Source organism: Calidris pugnax, unplaced genomic scaffold (genome assembly GCF_001431845.1).
Source record: "Calidris pugnax isolate Ruff unplaced genomic scaffold, ASM143184v1 scaffold186, whole genome shotgun sequence".
Lineage (NCBI taxonomy): Eukaryota > Metazoa > Chordata > Aves > Charadriiformes > Scolopacidae > Calidris > Calidris pugnax.
Window position 1 is genome coordinate 1,427,862 of NW_015090994.1, and position 21,169 is coordinate 1,449,030.

Sequence of the window (21,169 nt, forward strand, 5' to 3'; positions counted from 1 at the left end):
GGGGCCCGGGCGCCGCGGGAGCGGCTCTGGAGGGTACGGGAAGGCCGGGGTCCCGCCGGTCTCCTCAGGGCAGAGCGGCCGTTGGGGGCGCGAGGCGGCGGGAAGGAGCCGGCGGGCGCGCGCCTGCCTCCCTCCCCTCCCCTCCCCGCCCCGCTACCGTGCGGCCGTTAGCGCGTGGCAGTTCGCGCGCAACCGCCGCCGGGGCGCGTGCCACCCTCGCGGGGCTTCCGCGCGCGCCGTGTGCAGCGGCGTGAGGGGAGGCGGGCGGGCGGGGCGGGGGCTGTTCCTCGCCTCAGTCCCACGCCCTCCGGGGCTCCGCCGGCGGCGCCCGCTGCTGCCGGTGAGCGCTGGGAGGCGACAGCGAGTCCCCGCCGCCGGATCCGCTCGGGGAAAGCGAACGAGCGGACGAGACTTTTACCTTTTCTCTCTTTTTTTTTTTCTTTTTATTTTTTCCCTCCCCCCCTGTCTTTTACCCACCATGCTGCAGACGCCGCTGCCCGCGGAGGAGGAGGAGCGGCGGCTCAGCCCGGCGCCCCTGTCCTGAGAAGATGAGGGAGGCACGGCCGGGCCGGAGCTAGCGCGACCCGCGCCTCTCCCCCCGTCCTCCCCCCGCCCGCGTCCCCGACCACCATGAGGGAAGAGGGAGAAGCCGCCGCCGCGGCCGCCTCCCACCACGGACCCGGCAGAGCCCCGCAGCGCTGCCAGCAGCCGGACGGCAGCAGGGCGGCTTCCCCCCTGGTGCTCCCCGGCGGCGGCGGCGGCGGCAGCCCGGAGAGCCTGCGGAACGGCTACGTGAAGAGCTGCGCGACCCCCCTGAGGCAGGACCCCCCGAAGAGCTTCCTCTCTCTGCTGCTGTTCCCTACCGCCGCCGCCTCCTCCTCCTCCTCCCGGGCGCTGCTCAGCCTGGGCGCCCTGGCCGCCGTTGTCCTCTCGCTCCTGGCCTTTCCCGGCCGGGGCAGCGCCGGGGGCCAGCAGGACGGGAGCAGCTGGCGGAGCCCCCGGCTGCTGCAAGCCTCGCTGTGCCTGCTCCGCTGCCTCAGCCCCCTCTTCAGCATCGCCTGTGCCTTCTTCCTTCTCACCTGCTACCTGGCCGGCGGCAGGCACCGGGAGCGCGGCGGCGGCGGCACGACCCGCTGGTGGCTGCTGGCGCTTCCCGTGTGCTGCTACTCGGGGGACTTCGTGGCGCTGCAGTGGCTGCTGCCCGCCGAGGGGCACCGAGAGGAGCCCCAGGACCCCGCCGACCCGCCGCAGGTGGTCCTAGGCAGGCTCCTGGCGGTGCTGGGCTCGGTGGCAGCGCTGACCCTGCTGCAGAGCTCCGTCGAGTTGCGGCGGAGACTCCTCGTCTTGATCTTCACCAGCCTGGTGTGGCTGGTGTCTCTCGGCAGCCTTCACTCGCTGCCCCCAGCCCTCAGACCGCTGCTGGCCGGCTCGGTGGGGGTGGCAGGCTGCCTCCTGGCACTCTGTGGCGGGGAGCGCGGCATCTTCTCGGCTGAGAGCCCGGGAGAGCACCACCAGCAGCAGCATCACCACCCCCGGCTCCCCAGCGTGGAGGAAAAAGTGCCTGTGATCAGACCCAGGAGGAGATCTAGCTGCGTATCCTTAGGGGAAACTCCGGCCAGCTACTACGGCAGCTGCAAAATGTTTAGGAGACCCTCGTTGCCTTGCATTTCCAGAGAGCAGGTAGGTGTTTTTGGAAACTGGAGGGAGAAACTTTCTGAGGGATGAGCGCCACTCGCTTTTCCTAACTGCTGTGTATGTCTGTGCTGGATGTCTTGCTAACTGTCAAACTCCGGCTAGAGGAACGCAGGAAAATGTTAAGTCTCTGGGCGGCTTTCTCAGTTCGGTTCTGCAGAATCGATGTAATCATTTATGTCTATGTAGTAGCTTAATATTGCTATAGGACAGAAGACTCGCTCGCTTTTTCTACCATCTTAAATATTAAAAAGTGCTTCTTATCGATTGAAACAAAACCCCAAACTAAACATCTTCAGCTATGAGCTACCTTGTTGTTTTGATTGTCTCTTTCACAAAGCCCACCACCTCCTCCGCTTCTGGCAGGCTTTAGGAGAGCAAGAAACCACAGCTGTCTAACTGCTCGGCACTTCTGGCTCTTCCCGCTTTCTATCCACAATATGATTGCCAAGAGCTACAGAAAAATCAGTTTTTGAAGGATGCTATTTATCAAGTGTTGGCGTTGTTTGAGTGGCAGCTGTCCTTCTGCCTTGCAGATTACTGTCTCTTGTTTCTCCCTCTCCTCCTCTCTCTACATAAATTAACGTTAGGTTTGGGCTGATGGGATTTAAGAAACTTCTTTTTACTGAAGAGAGGGCTGTTCAGTAGAGTCTGGAGGGATGCCCGAAACCCTCAGTTTTCTTGAATGGAACTCTGTTGGTTTCTAGCTCCCGGAAAACTTTTCATTGAATCTTGTTTTTTGTAGCGCGAACCCCTGTGTGGGAGAGGAGTTTGTTTATATTTGGGAACTTGCACGTGAACTGCAGGAACACCGAGTTGTGTCGCGGGGGGAACTGGCCCGAGGCTGCTGCAGGCGTTATTATCAGCCCCTTATAGGAGGGAGAATAAGGAGGGGTGGGTTCGATAAACGTGCGAGTGGGCAGTTTCTGGGAAGTGCTTGTTGCTGCAAAATCTCCCATCTACTAATGTTGTGGCTGAAATTCATGGGTAGTAAATGAAATTTTCTAAATTTGCTTTGACATATGTTCCGTAATGTACTTCTTGTGACCGACTGTGAAACAGGTCTGAGGAAATGTGAGGTGAATCTGAAGCAGTGGAGTAGTTTTTCGAGCAGTTCTTTCACTGCATTTGCACAATAGAATAATACAGCGGTAACTGTTTTTGCATAAAAGGTTAAAATGCAAGTATGCTTTAACAGGCTTCAGAAATAGCTCATTTAATGTGTTTCAAATTATCTAATGCATACAATGAAAGAAACATTAAAATATTGTACTAGCAGTTAAGATATCTAGGGAATATTGTATAATAATTTATTTTCTCTGTTCTCTTCTGGATAGTAAATGCTCTCTTTTTCTGTCATATTTGTCTGCAGTACAAAAAACTCAGAAAATGTGATAACATCTTTCATTACCCTTTCTAGATGATAGAAGATACTTGTTCTTATGCAAGTTACTAAATGCTTCCTTTGATATTCGGCTCACTCCCTAAAAGCATGCGCATATTTCAAGTTAAGGCATTTATTATTCTTTAAGTAACATCATAAATGTCAACCATAACTAAATACTTAGAATTTATTGGCAGTACTTAAATCATACGTGTTCATAATAAAATGTAACTGTTTGGTAGACTTCCAGAATTTGATACCTTTGTTATCACTAGAAGTGAAAAGAAACAACGGAGAGATCTGAAGTTCTTTGTTTTCCTAATAGTCTATTATGCTTTCAGATAAATATTTGAGCTTTATTAAACACAGCTTAAATGGGATTCATAGACATATATTCTGTGCAGTATTTTATATGTGATTTTATAAGGATAACACAGGTCAAATCCTCTGATCTCCTGTCTGACTTGGGGAGAGATCAGACATCGCAGAGCTGATAAAACGTGAATTGTTTGGGTGGGAAAAGTAAGCTTGTAATGTGTGACTTCATTCAAATCAACACTACAAGGTTTTTCTATTGCTTCCTTGAAAGAGGAGGAATGTATGCACTTAATGCTTTTCAGAGACCATTTATTATATGAATTTTCTTTAGGGACTGATTGCCTGTTTTGCAGATCTTTATTAAATATTACAATGATTCTTTTTCAATATTAGTATTTTAAGATAGTGAGTTTAATGAGCATTGTTAGGAAGATCAGTGGAGTACAAGGAATGTGCTGCAGGTCCACCATGGCAGGAATACTTTGAGGAATGACAGCTAAGGTGCTGTTGTGATTCTATTAGATACATTTTGTATGATTGTCATGACCCTCTTGTATGCAGAGGTTCGTATGAACAAAAAAGGCAGATGTAGATTTTGGTTACTTTTTGAGGAAAGTAGAGAATGCTAGTATTGACCTTTAAGTTTTCAGTTACTTGTTGATTTGAAATTATGCCCGAATAGTTAAATACATGAGAAAATAATTATATTGATGATTTGAAATTATGCCCGACTCCGTTTAGTTAAATACATGAGAAAATAATTATATTGAGATGACAGGTTTTTTACTAACAAGCTAAAGCCAACAATTCTAAGGGGTCTGTTTGCATGGAGACTGGGGGGGAGAGAACAGGTGTGTGCAACCAGTAGTACGTGCACACTGGAATCAGATGGAGCAATCGCTGTTTTCTGGCCTAGAAGTGGAAAGAAGCCCTGCGAGCATGATCCTGTAAATGCTTTCTAATTTGAGTGTTCCTTATGACAAATATGTAGATTATTGCTTTATTTACTTGAACAAGTATGACAGCTATAATGCTGAAAGGTTTATCTTCATTGACTGTAGCATACTGAGCATTTAATTATTCTTTTGTTGTTGTTGTTTTTCCCTATGAAAGCCAAATCAGAATTGGGAATCTAAAAGGTGTGCTTGTCAGTATTGCAGATCTTGTAAACACTCTATGTCCTGAAAAATGCTGTAGTAAAACATTATTATTTTTTTTAACATGACGGTGAACATGTATATGAGAGCAAATGACCATGTGTAGGAACTCATGCATAGGAGCTTCTCAGAATCCAGAAAGAATATGTGATAAATATACAGGATATGTGCCTACAAACAAAGCTGATACTTCTCCTAGCTACCTGACTAGGTTCAAGCATGTAGGAAGGCTGAGATATTTCATGGATAAAGACTGGTTTGATTTTGCACTCTGTTAATTACATGAAGAATTGTCTTGAGGTTAGGTTGTCGGATTGACCACCACCTCTCCCCAGTTTGTCTTCCAAGCTATCTCGTACCTTTGGCGTAACTTAGGAAAATCAGGACTCAATTTCAAGAGTTTGAAGTATTTATGTAACTTGAAATTAATGCAATTGCTTATTTTCTGAGACAGTTTGTGTCTGTTACCTATTTGTACTTAAGTACTCGGGGTGTAAACTTTCTAGTACAGAAGCTGTCAGTTAATATGAATTTTATAGTACATTCTGATACTGTTTGCAGTCTAGAAACGTGTGATCCTTTACCCCTTGATTGCAGCCAATAATATAAAAGGTAACTCTTCTTGCTATGCATTTGACAAACTAGCTCTTTGAAATTTTACCTTTTCCCCTAATGGTTACAATGTTACCACAAGTGTATCCGGATGTCAAGGTTTGCTTGTGTTGTTAACAGAATCTTTGTATCTCTTGGGTTATTATTGTTTGTCTGATGGGGAAAATCAAGGTAGAAGGGTGGGTGTGTTGAACTGTGAATGTAATCCATTTCAATGGGATGCAACTGAGTGTGGGGATTATACAAAGAGAAGGATTACGTGGTGAAAGTATTTTGGAGGAGTAGGATTATATTGTTTCTATCTAGTTTGCTCTGGCTAGATGAAATGTGAAATGAGAAGACGCTTGGTAAGAGTTGCATCTTTTTTTTTTTTCTTTTTTTTTTTTTTCCTTCCATCCTGAAGTTATATTCTTGAAGTATCATCCCAGAAAGAAAGAATGACTTGTGCTTGGTCTGCCCACAGAGACCTGTAGAGAGGTCAGAGTTTAAGATGGTATCCTCTGGCAAAGTGACCACCAGGACCATACAGTGGTTCACAGAGAATGACAAAGAATGCTGTTAGGGAGACTGTGTGCAGTTAAGAACTTTGTTAGCTGAGTTTACCATAAGCTGTTTTTTAGATATCCAAGACTTGGTGGCAGTTCATGTTCTGGACAGATAAAGTATGCTAAAAGCAGGGAAACATGTCTGTCAGTTGTCATGTAGCAGAGGGGGTTGACTTTCTGCAGGTGTGGTTTCCCAGAAAGAAAACATAAAAGGAGAAAGGAAGGAGGTCAAAGACAACTGCTGTGGAAATGCTGGAGAAATATGGAGGAAGATGAGGATGGCCTGTTACAGGAGTGACCAGAGCACCAGCAGGAAAGACATGGAGGAAGCCAGGAGAGGAGGTTGCAAGAACTGCATGATTGACTCTGTTAAAAAACTAACAGGATAAGGATAAAGTACTAATTTGCAGCTTTGACTAAGAAGACATTTCATACTCATAAAAGAAAATTGTAGAGATGAGGAAAAAAGGGTTCCCAGGAGGGTCTATAGAAAGGCAAAGAGGACAGCCTCCCCACTGGGGTTCATGAACAATATATTCTGTGAGGTTAAATATGAAAGGGAAGAGGATTACAAGCAGTCAGATATATTTTCCTCAGGAAAAGACATCTTTTGACACAATGTATGTGTGGGCATGTTTATGCCTGACAGTACCATCCTAATAGTTGAACTTGACCAACTGAACTGATTGAATACTATGGCCTTAGAAGTTTCAAAGGTAACAAATTCCAGCAAGTTTTATGAAAAAAATGTGAGTGGGAAGTGAAGAGACTCTATGGAATATGCCCCAACAGAGGGCAAGTCTGCACTGTGAGATGAACTCTAAGAATCTACATGAGAGTGTCTCTCATGTCATGTGTGAATATGAGAACTGGGTGGGGGGAATTCTGCTAAAGCCTGGGCCTTATTTGACATTTGATAGGAAAGTTATATTTTCTAAAAGCCCTTTTTCCCTACTGTGTTGGTTTTCTGATACCTAAAAATGAAAAGTTCATGCAGCCTTACCACTATTTAAATGAATCACTGAACAAAGCCTACTGTATCAGATCTGGTATTCAGAAACTAGTTGCAGAAGATGGAAAAAAGTAAATCTTGAACTTTCGTGCAAAGATAAGGATTATAGGCAGGGAAACTGGGAGTTTTAGTCCATTCTATCATTGATGCAAAAACTTGAGGAGGAAAACAGATGAGAAACTTCTGCCTGCCAAATGAGAAAGGAGGGCAGACCTCAGGAGGCTAGAGCCATAGGATTTCTTGTTGGAATCTTACCCATTTTTCCAAGATTAAACTATGTGGAGAGAGAGCTGAAAGAGTAGTTTAAGATGAGAGGAAACGTTGATTTTCAACATAACTTTTTCCATGGGTGAAAACAATGCTGAGCAAGATGGAACGGCACAGCAGAATAAATTTTAATGTAAAAAAAAAAGGGACTTTTCTGCACCTCAATAGCAGAAACAAAAATTTAAGGTAAAACTGAGGGCTTAGATTGATTAGGGCAGACTGTGTAATATATGAGTGAATGTTAGTGAAACATAAAAAGGATCAATAGCTTTAAGGATCCAGTGGAAGTAACAGAGTGCTAGAGACTTTCAAGCAGACAGGAACCACAGATGCTAATAAATAAGAGTTCCCAGGTTAAAAAGTAAACTGACAGATGATGATGGTATTTGGGAAGAGGAAGTGTGACAGAAACACATTGGAGACATCTGTCCTTAAGGAAGACCAGTTAAGTGAATGGCCTTATTGGTGAAAGTGGCAAAATGAAGTGTTCTACAAACTAGAAATGACACAACAATGAATGACGAATTATAGTTTCTGGAGCACATTCATATTTGAAAATGGATCAGTTAGTTTTGGGAAAGGATGCAATTCATTTAAATACAGGCAGCTGATAACCACAACTAAGTTTTGATGTGTTGACCTGCCCCTATTTTTTCATAGGTTTTATAAGTAGCATGTTCCTTTGAAAGAAGTGCAAATTTACTGTGAAAGCGATAGAATAGGGCATCGATATTCAATTAAGTTTTTTATATGCCTCTATATGTTTGGTAGTTCAATATTTATGAAAAACAGTGCTGCTATGCAGAGCATTCGTGACTATCAGTGCTAACCATTTTATACAGCAGGTGTGGAAAAAGATAACGTATTGCCAACTAAATAACTGCTTGAATGGTAAGTTACAAGTTCTGTTACCCAGTACTGAGTTACCAGCCTTAATGCAAACCCAAATACCTTCACTAAGTTAAAGGCATATTTGCAGCAAATGGTCCATTTGTTGCTCATTTGGTAAATAAAAGTTTGTTTTATGGAACGTTATAATTATCTTTTTCCTATATAACTTAATATTGTTAAGCTATTCAGGATACCATAGAAAATTTAACACGTGAAGCTGTATTTGAGTGCCCTGGATTTTTGAGAGGTCCCTCTTTTATGCAGAACATTCCAGGCTTTTTGGTATGAATTAGCAATACAGGTGTATTGGTTTAGCTATATCCATGTTGGTAACAGTACGCGAGGAATATACACTCAGTTCAATTTGGGGTGAGTACTTTCATAATGCTCAAAACAGCCAGTTCTGCTCCCCCACCCCAGAGGTACTGCACCACTGCTAGTTGATGATACTGCGAGCCTATGTCATACCTGTCTATTTATTGTCAGAACAGTTTTATCAGCAAATTTCATAGTATAGAATAAACTCTTCTGGAAGTGTGTGAAACCTAAGGTTTGCAGAGGGAAGTTTTATCAGTTTTATTGAAATAACAGCTTAACTATGAATCCCAGTAGAGGCACTATGGCATTGAGTGTCTTTCTTAACCTTCGTTATTGGTCATATTACATTTTCTTTTTGATTAGATTAAAACCTTTTAACAGGACAGGAGCTAAAATAAAGGCTAAAAAGGCATTCTTATACTAGGCTCACTGTGCACATACTTAGTGTGGTTTTTATTCCAATTTGACCAAAAATTAAAGGACTGTATTCACATTTAGAATATTTTTATTTTTTGTAGAGTCAGTTTAATATTACAGATTCAATCATAACTTATTTTCCAGGTTTTTAAATTTTTTTTTTCTCCTAAGCACTGTTGTGTGATACCTGCTTACTGCTTCGGGAATATAGTTTTGTTCCTTCTGTCTAGTAGATTATTTTAAAGGATTTCTACATTTCTGGGTACTCTAAGTTACTAATATAGGAGAAGTAGTACAGGTGTTTTTAAGAACAGGTATCAGTGAATTTTCATAGTACTTTTGGCTCTCCAGAACAGTTTCTATTATTTCACACAAATTGTCATTAGACCTGCTGTTTTTCGACATCTGATGACTGACACACACTAATCCTCATATATCTCTTTATCTTCTGTGTGAGAGATGTATGGTGGCCAAAGAACCTTATAGTGTGTATGCTTTACAAAAGTGGATGGCCTGTTAGCTGGGCTTGTAACTTTGGAAGGGATAGATATGAAAGGACTTTGTGAGCTTTTCCTGAGGAAGGGATTAATCTCTGTATTTATAGGACATCATTCAGTGTTCAGACAATAAAATTCAGTGTTGTGCATGTACTTTAATGATGCTAACTTTAAAATGAAAGGAATGTATTTGAGAGAAGTCTTAAGTGATTATTGTCTTGATTAACGTTCACACTAGTCTTCATTTCATTTGGTTTGCCACCTAGACAGTATAGAATAGAATCACATGGGGTTGGAAGGGACCTCTGGAGATCATATAGTCCAACCCCCCAGCCAGAGCGGATCTACCTAGAGCATGTTGCACAGGAACTTGTATCTGCCTAGAGCATGTTGTACAGGAACTTGTCCAGGCGGGTTTTGAATGTCTCCAGAGAAGGAGATTCCACCACCTCTCTGGGCAGCCTGTTCCAGGGCTCTACCACTCTCACAGTAGAGAAGTTCCTCCTCACATTTAGGTGGAACTTCTTATACTCAAGTTCGTGTCCATTTGCTCTTGTCCTGTCACTGAGCACCACTGAGAAACGACCAGCCCTGTCCTCCTGACACCCTCCCTTTAAGTATTTGTAAGCATTGATTAGATCTCCCCTAAGCCTTCTCTTCTCAAGACTAAAAAGCCCCAAATCCCTCAGCCTCTCCTCGTAGGAGAGATGCTCCAGGCCCTTAATCGTCTTTGTGGCCCTTTGCTGTACCCTCTCCAGCAGTTCCCTGTCCTTCTTGAACTGGGGAGCCCAGAATATGTAAACGTAATCACAGGCTCTTTTATACCCTTTCTTGCAATTCCACACTGTCGTACACATTCTCACTCCTTTAGAATTAACCTCATAACATAATATGAAGTTGTATTTCTGTTAATTTAAACTGCGTTTTTGTAGATGCAAGCAGTTATGGTCTTATGTGTGGGTAGTAGGGAAATTTGTGTTGAAATCTGAAGGTGTGATTAGCAGACTGAAAAAGTTTACATTCTGCCGTGCCTGTGAAATGCCATCTGCTCTGGCACGGCCCTGCAGGAATTGGCTCTGGCTGAACAAAATAAAAGCACACTAGCACCGTTTTCCTCTTGACTAGCTGGATCTGCGAGAAGCAGGCTTTATTTTGCTCAATGAAAGATGAATGTTGATCTAGGTTATACTGTTTCCATTGAGATTGTCCTTACAAATGTGCACTGAAAAGCAGATATATCTACTGTGTATTGCTGCTTATAGACTGGGGTAAATATATAAAGGATAACAGGGGCTTCGTTCTTCCTAACATGTTAGTATAGGATAGAGCAGTATATTTCATATTTTAACTAGAAAACATAAACTAGCTTGTGTTGTCCACCCTGTAAGTACCCTCTTTCTGTCCTTGTTTCAACTAACTGCATTTTTGAGGCAGCATAATATCCATATGGGGATCACGGAAGCATGCTTACAAAGAAAATTTCAAACGGAACTTCCAATGAGAGAATTTCAATGTGCATAATCTATGTATCTTCTAGGCTGTTTGGTTTTGGGTTTTTTGTGTTATTCTTTTTTAATAGTAAAATGCTGAGGAACATTACATAGGATCTTTCCAACAATTAAAGGAATGTAGCATGCTTATCTGAAGTTAAAATGAGTGATTACTGTGATGTAAATAACAGCTTTGTGCTGCTGTGGCAAAGCACAGTTGAAAGTATTTTGATTATGAGTATTTGTTAACTCATTTTTATGTAGTTATAGAAAAACATTAATTAAAATTAGAGTTTCTTGCTACTTTTTACTCACCATAGCAGAATTTTTCCATACCATGGTAATATTGAAAGTCTAATTTTATTTCTATTTGGGGTTTCTCGTTGAAAAAGCTTTAAGAAAGAAGAGTTTGGAACGGTTTTTGTGTTAATGACCTGTCTCTATTATTTTTTTTTATTAATTTATTTTTCATAACTGGAAGCCTGTTTGTTAGATTGCAAAGAATTTATAAAGAAGGTTGAAAATAATAGGTTTACAAGTGATTTTCTATGATGTCAAGATGAAAATAGGAAAATGGGAGTAGATGGGCAGAGGCAGATGCTGTCTACAGTTTTTAAGGGTGGCCTGTTTTCAAACCCTCTGAGACAATGACTGTCGTACCAGAGACATCTGCAAAATGTTCTGAAGAAGAAAATAATACTTCAGTCTATGTGTGAAGGGTAACAATTTTTCATGGAGAGTAAAAATCAGAACTAGTAAAAGACTGTAAGTTTCAAACAATCTCATTAAAACAGAGTAAAATTCTGTGCTTATGTATGAAATTTGCATAACCAATTATTGGGATCATTAAGGATAAAATTTCAGGACAAATTAATTTAGAAACTGAAGTTATATCTGTAAATATGAAATTGATACATTGTTTAGGAAGGTATCTTAAAGCTTCAGAAAAGATTCAAACTGTGTTTCATGTAGTAGAGATGCCATTTCAGGATTAACTGCAAAAGTCAATACAGCTTTAATAACGCGCCTATAAAGGTATACAGTTAGCCTTACATCATTTTTATTGTATGAGACTAGTTGTTAAAATCTCACTGCTAAAGATTTCCAAGTATTCTATACTTGCCTTAACACATATTCTAGTAGAAAGCTTCCTGGAGTCAGCAGAACACTTAAGCTTTCAAGTGGAAAAGAATATGTGTTTTACAGTGTTTAAGGACTGAGATGATAGTCCTTATTAGTTTAAAAATTCACAGGGTTAAATATAACTTATAAATTTGTTCACACTTGCTACTAGAGAAATAATTTCAAATGAATACATTCTTAAAGCTACATTCCTTTCACCTGTTTGGTAATGGACAGAATTCACAGATTCACAGAATGGTTAGAGTTGGAAGGAACCTTAAAAATCATTGAGTTCCAAGCCCCCTGCCATGGGCAGGGACACCTCCCACTAGACTAAGCTGCTCAAAGGCCCATCCAGCCTGGCCTTGAATGCTTCCATGGAGGGGGGATCCACAACTTCTCTGGGCAAACTCTTCTAGTGTTTCATCACCCTCACAGTAAAGAACTTCCTAATACCTAATCTAAATCTACCCTCTTTCAGTTTGAAACCATTACCCCTTGTCCTATCACTACACGGTCTTGTAAAAAGTCCCTTTCCAGCTTTCTTGTAGGCCCCTTTTAGGTGCTGGAAGGCTTTTCTAAGGTTTTCCCAGAGCCTTCTCTTCTCCAGGTTGAGCAATCCCAACTCTCTCAGCCTGTCTTCATAGGAGAGGTGCTCCAGCCCTCTCATCATCTTCATGGCCCACCTCTGGACTTGCTCTAACCAGTACATGTCCTTCTTGTGCTGAGAACTCCAAAGCCAGACACAGTACTTTAGGTGGGGTCTGCAGAGAGGCAGAATCACCTGCTGTGACCTGCTGGCCACGCTTCTTTTGATGCAGCCCAGTATATGGTTGACTTTCTGGGCTGCAAGTGTGCGTTGCTGGGTCATGTTGAGCTTGTCGTCAACCGGTTGACTTTCTGGGCTGCAAGCATGCATTGCTGGGTCATGTTGAGCTTGTCGTCAACCAACATCCCCAAGTCCTTCTCCACAGGACTGCTCTCAATCCATTCTCTGCCCAGCCTATATTTGTGCTTGGGATTGCCCTGACCCACATTCAGGACCTTGCACTTGGCCTTGTTGAACTTCATGAGGTTTGCACAGGCCCACCTCTCAAGCCTGTCTAGGTCCCTCTTTCCCTCCAAGCGTGTTGACCACCCAGCACAGCTTGGGGTCATTGGCAAACTTGCTGAGGCTGGCACATTTTTATTTTTAATTATTTTGTGCCTGCTTCCATGGAGGGGGGGATCCACAATTTCTCTGGGCAAACTGTTCTGGTGTTTCATCACCCTCACAGTAAAGAATTTCGGGGGGATCCACAACTTCTCTGGGCAAACTCTTCTAGTGTTTCATCACCCTCACAGTAAAGAACTTCCTAATACCTAATCTAAATCTACCCTCTTTCAGTTTGAAACCATTACCCCTTGTCCTATCACTACACGGTCTTGTAAAAAGTCCCTTTCCAGCTTTCTTGTAGGCCCCTTTTAGGTGCTGGAAGGCTTTTCTAAGGTTTTCCCAGAGCCTTCTCTTCTCCAGAGTGCTGGAAGGCTTTTCTAAGGTTTCCCCAGAGCCTTCTCTTCTCCAGGTTGAGCAATCCCAACTTTCTCAGCCTGTCTTCATAGGAGAGGTGCTCCAGCCCTCTCATCATCTTCATGGCCCACCTCTGGACTTGCTCTAACCAGTACATGTCCTTCTTGTGCTGAGAACTCCAAAGCCAGACACAGTACTTTAGGTGGGGTCTCAGCAGAGCAGAGGGGCAGAATCACCTCCTGTGACCTGCTGGCCACACTTCTTTTGATGCAGCCCAGTATATGGTTGACTTTCTGGGCTGCAAGTGTGCGTTGCTGGGTCATGTTGAGCTTGTCGTCAACCAACATCCCCAAGTCCTTCTCCACAGGACTGCTCTCAATCCATTCTCTGCCCAGCCTATATTTGTGCTTGGGATTGCCCTGACCCACATTCAGGACCTTGCACTTGGCCTTGTTGAACTTCATGAGGTTTGCACAGGCCCACCTCTCAAGCCTGTCTAGGTCCCTCTTTCCCTCCAAGCGTGTTGACCACCCAGCACAGCTTGGGGTCATTGGCAAACTTGCTGAGGCTGGCACATTTTTATTTTTAATTATTTTGTGCCTTGCAAGTACAAGAAAAATAATTTCCCAGGAGATTAATGTTCAACAGAAAATTGATTACTTGCTTGTCTTTTCTTTTTTTTTAAATGTCATTTTTCTTTCTCTTCCCTGTCCTTATCTATTCTTAAATTTACAATAGTTTTAGCACCCCTTTCTACCAGTGTGTTCTTTCTCTTTCTACATGTTGCAAGATCAGTACTGTAATTTGGTCCAAAATTACAAGTGTATTCCAGCAAAGACGCGACAGTGTTCTGACTGAAAACACCTTTCTTTTTTTAGAAAGCTAGCAATCAAATTATTGTTTAAAAAGTGTGTTGGTAATGCAAAATTTATAAAGTTGAAGAATTAAATATTTATTTGTGTTTACAGCACAAAAATGTTTCTAGAATCCCTTCAGTACCATGTGAATGTCCATTATTGGAAAATGATACATAAATTGTCTGCATTTGAAAAGGCGTGTACATTTATTTTTGACATACTCATACATACCTCATCCTTTACTTTGATACTTCACAATATTTTAAAGCTCTTTGTTTTTTCATATTTTTTTTAGTTCTGCAAGTTAGATGAAAGGTGTTTACTCACCTGCTTCCTTCTCTGTAAGCATAACTGCAAATTTATTTGTAGTATCTGAGCTCTTAATACGTAGGCTTTTATAGTTAGGAACTTATTCTTTGCTGCCCAAAAAGAATCTGTATGTCTTTGGTAGTTACAAAGTTGAAAACAATCCTCTGTTTGTTTGTTTCCTGGATAGAGGGAACAAAGGTTTTCTAGGTTGGTTTTCTTGGGTTGGGGTTTTTTTTCGTTTTGACAAGACTAAGCCTTTATCCATCTTGTTTATGTTTTGCCTAACTCTTTTCTATTGTAAGCCAGTGAGGAGGAAGAAATACAAGTAGCATTGGCTCAAGTGCTGTAGTTGTAGCAAGAGGCTGACTAATCATAATAGGGAATGAACTGTGCCTCAAAAAGTAAATACTGAACATCTTACTCCCTTCACTTCTCCTCCATTCAAAATGGAGGGAAAGAATTAGAGGATTTGTATTTGTCAATGTACCTTCCTGCAATTTTTGAGAGCTGTAAGAAAGCTTTGTCTGATCTTTATAATACTGACATTCATATACAAATTTAATTGAGGTATTTTATTGTGAGTACAGCTTCAGTTGTAACAGGGTCAGTAGGAGCAGAGGTATATTTTCTGTCCTGATGTCTTGAGCTCTATTTGCCTCCATAGGGCAAGAAAATTTAACTAGACTTTTGAAGAATTTATTTTTTTTTAAGGAAATTTTGAACTTTATTTCCAATTTCTGAGTAATACTTTCGCTCAGCGTATCTGTTAGATTCCCAGCTGTGGCCCAGGTCTGTCTTTTTCTTCCTATCAGCTCTGCTTCACTTTTTGAGATGTTCTGCAGTGGTACCTCTGCAAATTTCAGGAAAAGGGGTAAGCCAAGAAAAGCCGTAGTCAAAAAGAACAGCGAGTTTCCTGCATTGGTCTTGTCATGAGTGTCATTTGGGAGGTTATTTAGCCTGGTGGACAGAGCTGTTATTTTTCTTCTCCTGTCAGAGTATGGCAGGACACAGAGCTGAAGAAAAAGTGTAGATCATAATGATGGATTCTGTAGTTGGTGGATCGTTATAAGGCAGATAACAATTGTGAATATTGCAAAAGTACTAAACTGTGTTTGGATAGACTTGCAAGCACTGTAGAGGCTAACCTTCTATGCAGAATGCACTTGTTATATATGAATTACATAACCAAAATGGTTAAGTAATTTGGTGCCTATATTCATGTTTAGATATTTTTTTTTTTAGTGCCCTCTGACTGAACTTGTATGTGGATGTTCTTCCACTTGTTTCTAATCCAGGCATCTTAAAAACTCATTTTATCAAACTGTTGCATGCTTTAGTTTTGGAGAAGCTGTCTGAACCTTGAGTCCCATAACCTAAAGCTGTCATGTGGATCATGGTTTTTCTCAAGGTTCCCTGCTTCCGTTGTTGAATAGGATTAGGGTGGGAATCTTTTGTATCTTGGCATAACCCTGCAACAACAGTCTCACTAGTCGGTGCTGATTTGCTTCCCTTCCCTACAGGGATATTCAGATTTCTCAACACACTTTGTGCCATCGCAGGTTTTCTGCCTGCCTATCATTGCCTCTTCATCCCCGAAACTTCTTGATCTTTTTCTGGAATTTCCATAATCACATACCAGACTACTTCCTTTATTTTTTTTCTGAGCTGACTTTCCATTCAATTGCAGAAAATTGTCTATTGGTGAAGAAAGCATTTCTTTCTTTTTCTTTTCTTTTATTTTTTTTTTTTTTTCCTGCCTTCCTACCTACTGTGTGGGTACTACAATATCAGAGCAGAGAACAATGCCGGTCTCTGGGAGGAAGCTGAGAAGTGAAGCAGGGGAACTGTGTGTGTACTGCAATATCAGAGCAGAGAACAATGCTGGTCTTTGGGAGGAAGCTGAGAAGTGAAGCAGGGGAAGGAAAGCATTTCTTTCTTTTTCTTTTCTTTTATTTTTTTTTTTTTTTCCTGCCTTCCTACCTACTGTGTGTGTACTGCAATATCAGAGCAGAGAACAATGCTGGTCTTTGGGAGGAAGCTGAGAAGTGAAGCAGGGGAATACAAATAGAGTAGAAGAGCCTGCTGATGGAAGCATCTGCATTTAGAGAACAACATTGCTGTGACGCTAACAAGTAGTTAATTGCTGACTAAGCCAGAGCATTGATCATGTCATGTAAACATGGTAGCCCTTTTTTTTTTTTCCTTATTTTCTAGATAAGTATATTTGCCAGTGCATACCTGCTTACTGTTCTTCAGAGCTTTATTTCAGGCTGCTTGTTTGTTTGTACCTGTGGGCTTTTTGGCCTAATGCTTCACATTTTGTGTTTTGGAATACGGATAAATTATGATACTAGATTTGAGCAAGAAGGCCTCCCAAGAAACTGGACAATCCATGATGTGTTTGAAGGAATGAGACTTCCAGTTGCTGGAAAATCAGGCCAGTTTTAGATCTCCTTTTTGAGCAGTTCTAACTTGATATGAACCTGGCCTCCTGTGTGAGAAGGCTTTTGTGAAAGAAACAGTGAAAAGTCCCTGAAGTTGCCTCCTCCCTGCACCTTCACATTTTTGATACCTAGTTCTCCTTAGTGGTCAGGAAGCTGCTGTGGCAGGTTGTTCTGGTTGGCTGTCGTCTGGCTATTTCAGAATGCTTTAGGGGATTTCCCACTTAAAATTGCACTGGGTAGATAAGTTAGTGAAGGTGGGGACAGTTTTTTTCAGCAGTAGATTTCATGTGCATTTTGCCTTAGTGAAGCATTGTCCTGAATTGTTAATTAAAAAACACTACATTTCTCTTGCCTTTTTGTTTTCTTTGTGCCCCATAACTATTCCATAGTACAGAAAAACAGTTCTGTTTTACACCATATAAGCACTGATATCAGCACATTAAAAGCTCTGTGCTGGAAAAGTTTGTTTCGGGTTTATTCATGTCCTGAAATGACCAAATTCATATTTAAAGAAAAATAAATTGAAATTACCTGGGTTTTTTGCTACAAAATGTTGTCAGAAAGGCCAGTATTTGCCTTTTTTTTAAAATAAATCTGTGGGGTTTTTTTTAATTTGCTCTAGAATCTGCGTTTCTCCTGAGAGAGAGTTTGCTGATGAGATCTGTGTTCTCTACATTTTTTTAGATCAAAATGTGATTTTTGTTTTCCTTGGTGTATACAGTAACTGTTTTGTGATGTATTCTAAAAACATGCTTCCTACTTATATATGAGTACACATGTATTTAAAGTGAATGAGTAATTTGATAGATCCCCTTGATATTTATAACCAAAGTAAATTAGATATAGTATAAAACCAGGAACATTTCTAGTTATAATCAGAGATACAGACAACTCAATGTTTCTTTTAAAATCTACAGATGACTAACTTTTTAAAATTTAATTTGTAGCAGAAACTTTCGGTAGTGCAAATGCAAATTAGAAGATATCTCTTAATTTTTTGTTACTTTAGATGAAGTTTATTTTCTCATTTTTTTCCTTTTTAAGTAAAAAAACACAGTGTAGACAGCTACTGCAAAGGTGTGAGAAAATGAAAACCGCATGCAGAAAACATGACTGTAAAAGTTAATTTCTAAGTAGGATAGGTGAACTGCAGAGATGTTCGTCAAGGGTTAAGCTCAGTGTGTTTCGCTGGCTGCTGAGTGAAACAGGATGCAGTGACTACATTGTCAGACTGCTGGTGTGAGTGCAAACAGATGAGGAAATGCTGGATCAGGCACTTGAGCAACTTGGGCTGTTACCTAGGAAACCGCTTGCGTCATACTTGCCAGCAATTAGCTTACAGTTCTTTTATTTTTGATAGTGTTGCAAGCTGAACTCGACGGTTACAAAGGAAAAGACTGGCTTCATCTCAAACCGTTGGGTTGTGACTGCGGCTATGGTGCTGATGAGAATTTGCAAAGTGCTACTTTGGATAAATTAAAAAATTATTTAAACTCTCCAGCCTACTTCTCCAAAGAACATTGTGGTTGGGCTTGATTCTGAAAGATGTACAGTCAAATTTCTGTGATCTGTATGAAAATCATCTTCCCTAGTTACCAAAATTAAGTACGATGCAAGTTTCAGCAGTTTCAGCTATCGCCACCTTCTCTAGCAATTACACTGAAGTGTTCTTGTGTGTCACATATTAAAATGTAGTTCTCAAAATTAGTGTTACCTGAGGTTTAACCTCTAAAGCAAGGGGTTCTTTTTCTAAATACTTTTTTTCTGTGTTGATTAAAATTCAGTAACTTCCAGTGGTGACCTAGCCGCTAAAGTAAACCAGTTAGTGTTGAAAGCAGTGTGTGTTTTATCTCAGAAAATCATTGTGTCTTTTGCATTTCACTTAAAAACTGTAAATGAATTCACAGTAACTGATTTAGTATTGCTGTATTTTGTTATTATTGCCTTACGGCTAGCTATGACTAGATATTTTTTTAGGGAAAAATCATGTAGTGGCCGTCAGGTTAAACCCAGAGTGGTTGTCACTGTTTTTATTTTTTTTCTCTTTTTTGTTGTTACATAGGCAAACACACAAATTAACTTAGATTTTAACAAACTAGTATTGTAGTACATAGTTAAAGGCTAAACTTGTTAAAGTGTCAAGGTTAATACAGAATACACTTTTGTTCCTATGTTTGTGTAAAGCTTAAAAACTTAATATATTTTAAGTGTTTGAATTCTATGATTTTCAAATTATTTTGGAAGAATTCTTCCATATAGCAATGTTAAGAGAGTAGCTTTGACAGATCATCAGTTAGACCTGTGTTAGTATCTGAAGTCTATATGCAAAGCTTTTTCGGGGGAGGAACCCAATCAACCAAACCTCCCTAACCCTCCAAAAAACACCACAAACAAGAACCCCCCCCAGCCATGAAAAAAAGCCAACAAACTCCCAACTCAGCTCTTCGACCCCGAACCCTTGAATATCTTAGAAAGATAGAATATCTCTGTTTCTGCACATTTATGATAGATTAACTTGGCTTTAAGAGTCTAGCAGCCCATATTTTTAGGGCATTTTTCACACTGTAGGCCAGTGTTGTCTATGGTTAGCTGGTCTCTGGGCTTGCATTCCAAACAGTGATCATTGTCTACCTGGTCTGGAATCTTTGTATGTGTTGCTCTTCAATTTTATTACCAAAAAAACTTTTAAAAAAATAAATAAAATAAAATCCGTGGGTGGGTGGAAGTGGCTAGAGCACTGGGATGCCATTCTGAAAGAAGAGCGACTGGTTTTGCTGCTAGTTCAGAATTGACTGACTTGTCCAACCTCACTAACATATGTTGTTTCATGTGGCCACTGCTTGGTATGTGCTTTATTTGGTATGTATTCATAGTAGCTCAATTGCAAGTTATGAAGTTTTACCATTGAAATCAATGAGTTTTGGGATTTAAATGTGTATGATTAATAAACAGCTAATATAGATGTTAGCAAATCAAGATCTGGCAATCTCAAATTAGAATTGTGAATTTTGTTCTTCTTTATCCCTCCAATTCTGGACAGTAAAATGGATGTTATGGTGTCATCAGATCACCATTGCATTCCATGAGTGTATGCTCAGTAACTTTGCTATTTATTTAGGGCAATGCCTGCAAGTTATGCAATACATCAAACACATCGAATATTTTGTTTTATCCTCATTTAGTATGTTAGCCCTGTAAGCCTTGTCAGTCTCCCGTCAAGGAAGGAGATATGAGCTACGTGATCACATACTTATTTTTCTGACTAACTTTTAATAATGTTTAATTATGCAAATTTAATCTTCTTTCTGTCACTTGTTGACTATTTTCCAAGTGCTTTTATGAGATGACAACATTCAGTTGTTGTTTCCTGGATGTCATATTCTCAGCCAGACTGTTTGCTATACATGCATGTTTCAAAAGATAAGTCTAATAACAGACGGAACTGCAGCTTAGTAGGACACTACTTATCTGTTTAATCTTTCAGGCATTACAGTAAGGGACTGTATTTTTTTTTCAGCAAAGTCTCTGAAGTTTTGTACAATTTCTGGGGAAACATTTGGTTTATATCTGTCATAGTCATCTGACTTCCTAAGTCAACTTTTCGAATACTCTGTTCTGTAGCTTATAGAACCAGTCAAATAGGTGGGTGATATGAAAGGGAAAAAGGATTAAGGTCTCCCATCTTCTGACTGTGACTGTTACTGAGGAAAATAAATCAGAAAAATGCTCTTTGCAATTCTTATGCTATGAAGTATTTTGTAGAAAATTCCACTGAAAATATCAAGAAAGTGACTGACAGTCCATTGTTCCTTTTAACAATGTAGCTAAAATGTCCAGTAGTCAGATCACCTTGCATAGATAGTTTTGTGTATCAGGATTATTGTTATGCTTTTCTGAACAACACAAAGGGTTTTTTTTCTTTGTTTTATTTTCTCATCATATGGTTATGTTTCTAAATGATCATTAAAATTGGCTAAGATGGGCAGATTTATTTTTTTAAATTTTGTTATTATTCTCATAGTCTAATTTGGATAACTTTCTTCCAGGTCTTTTTGTTTTCAAACCATCTATGCCAGTAATGTTTTTCAGTTTCCATTTAATTATTAAGATCAATAGAGGAAATTATTTGGACTTTGGTTCACTAGTCCCTTTCTCCTGATACTAACATCTCTGTGTTTTCTCTGAATAGGGCAGTTTCTCTACAGCTCCACCCTAGGACATCACAACTTCAGCCTACAGTAAACCTGTCATTGGGCTTCTTTCTTTGTTTTGGATTTTCAGAGGATAAAAGCTAGGGGGAATTACAGAGAGGCATGCCTTGGCCATG

At 40.7% G+C, this 21,169-nt stretch overlaps 1 protein-coding gene across 1 annotated transcript in view; it reads left to right on the forward strand.

Moving 5' to 3' along the window:
* The first annotated feature begins 419 nt into the window (after positions 1-419).
* PDE3B (phosphodiesterase 3B) overlaps positions 420-21,169 on the forward strand; it is a 128,217-nt gene continuing 107,467 nt past the window's right edge. The window contains exon 1 of the mRNA XM_014954836.1: positions 420-1,680. Within this exon, the coding sequence (XP_014810322.1) occupies positions 631-1,680 (1,050 nt within the window). The 5' untranslated portion in view covers positions 420-630. The remainder of the gene's footprint in view (positions 1,681-21,169) is intronic.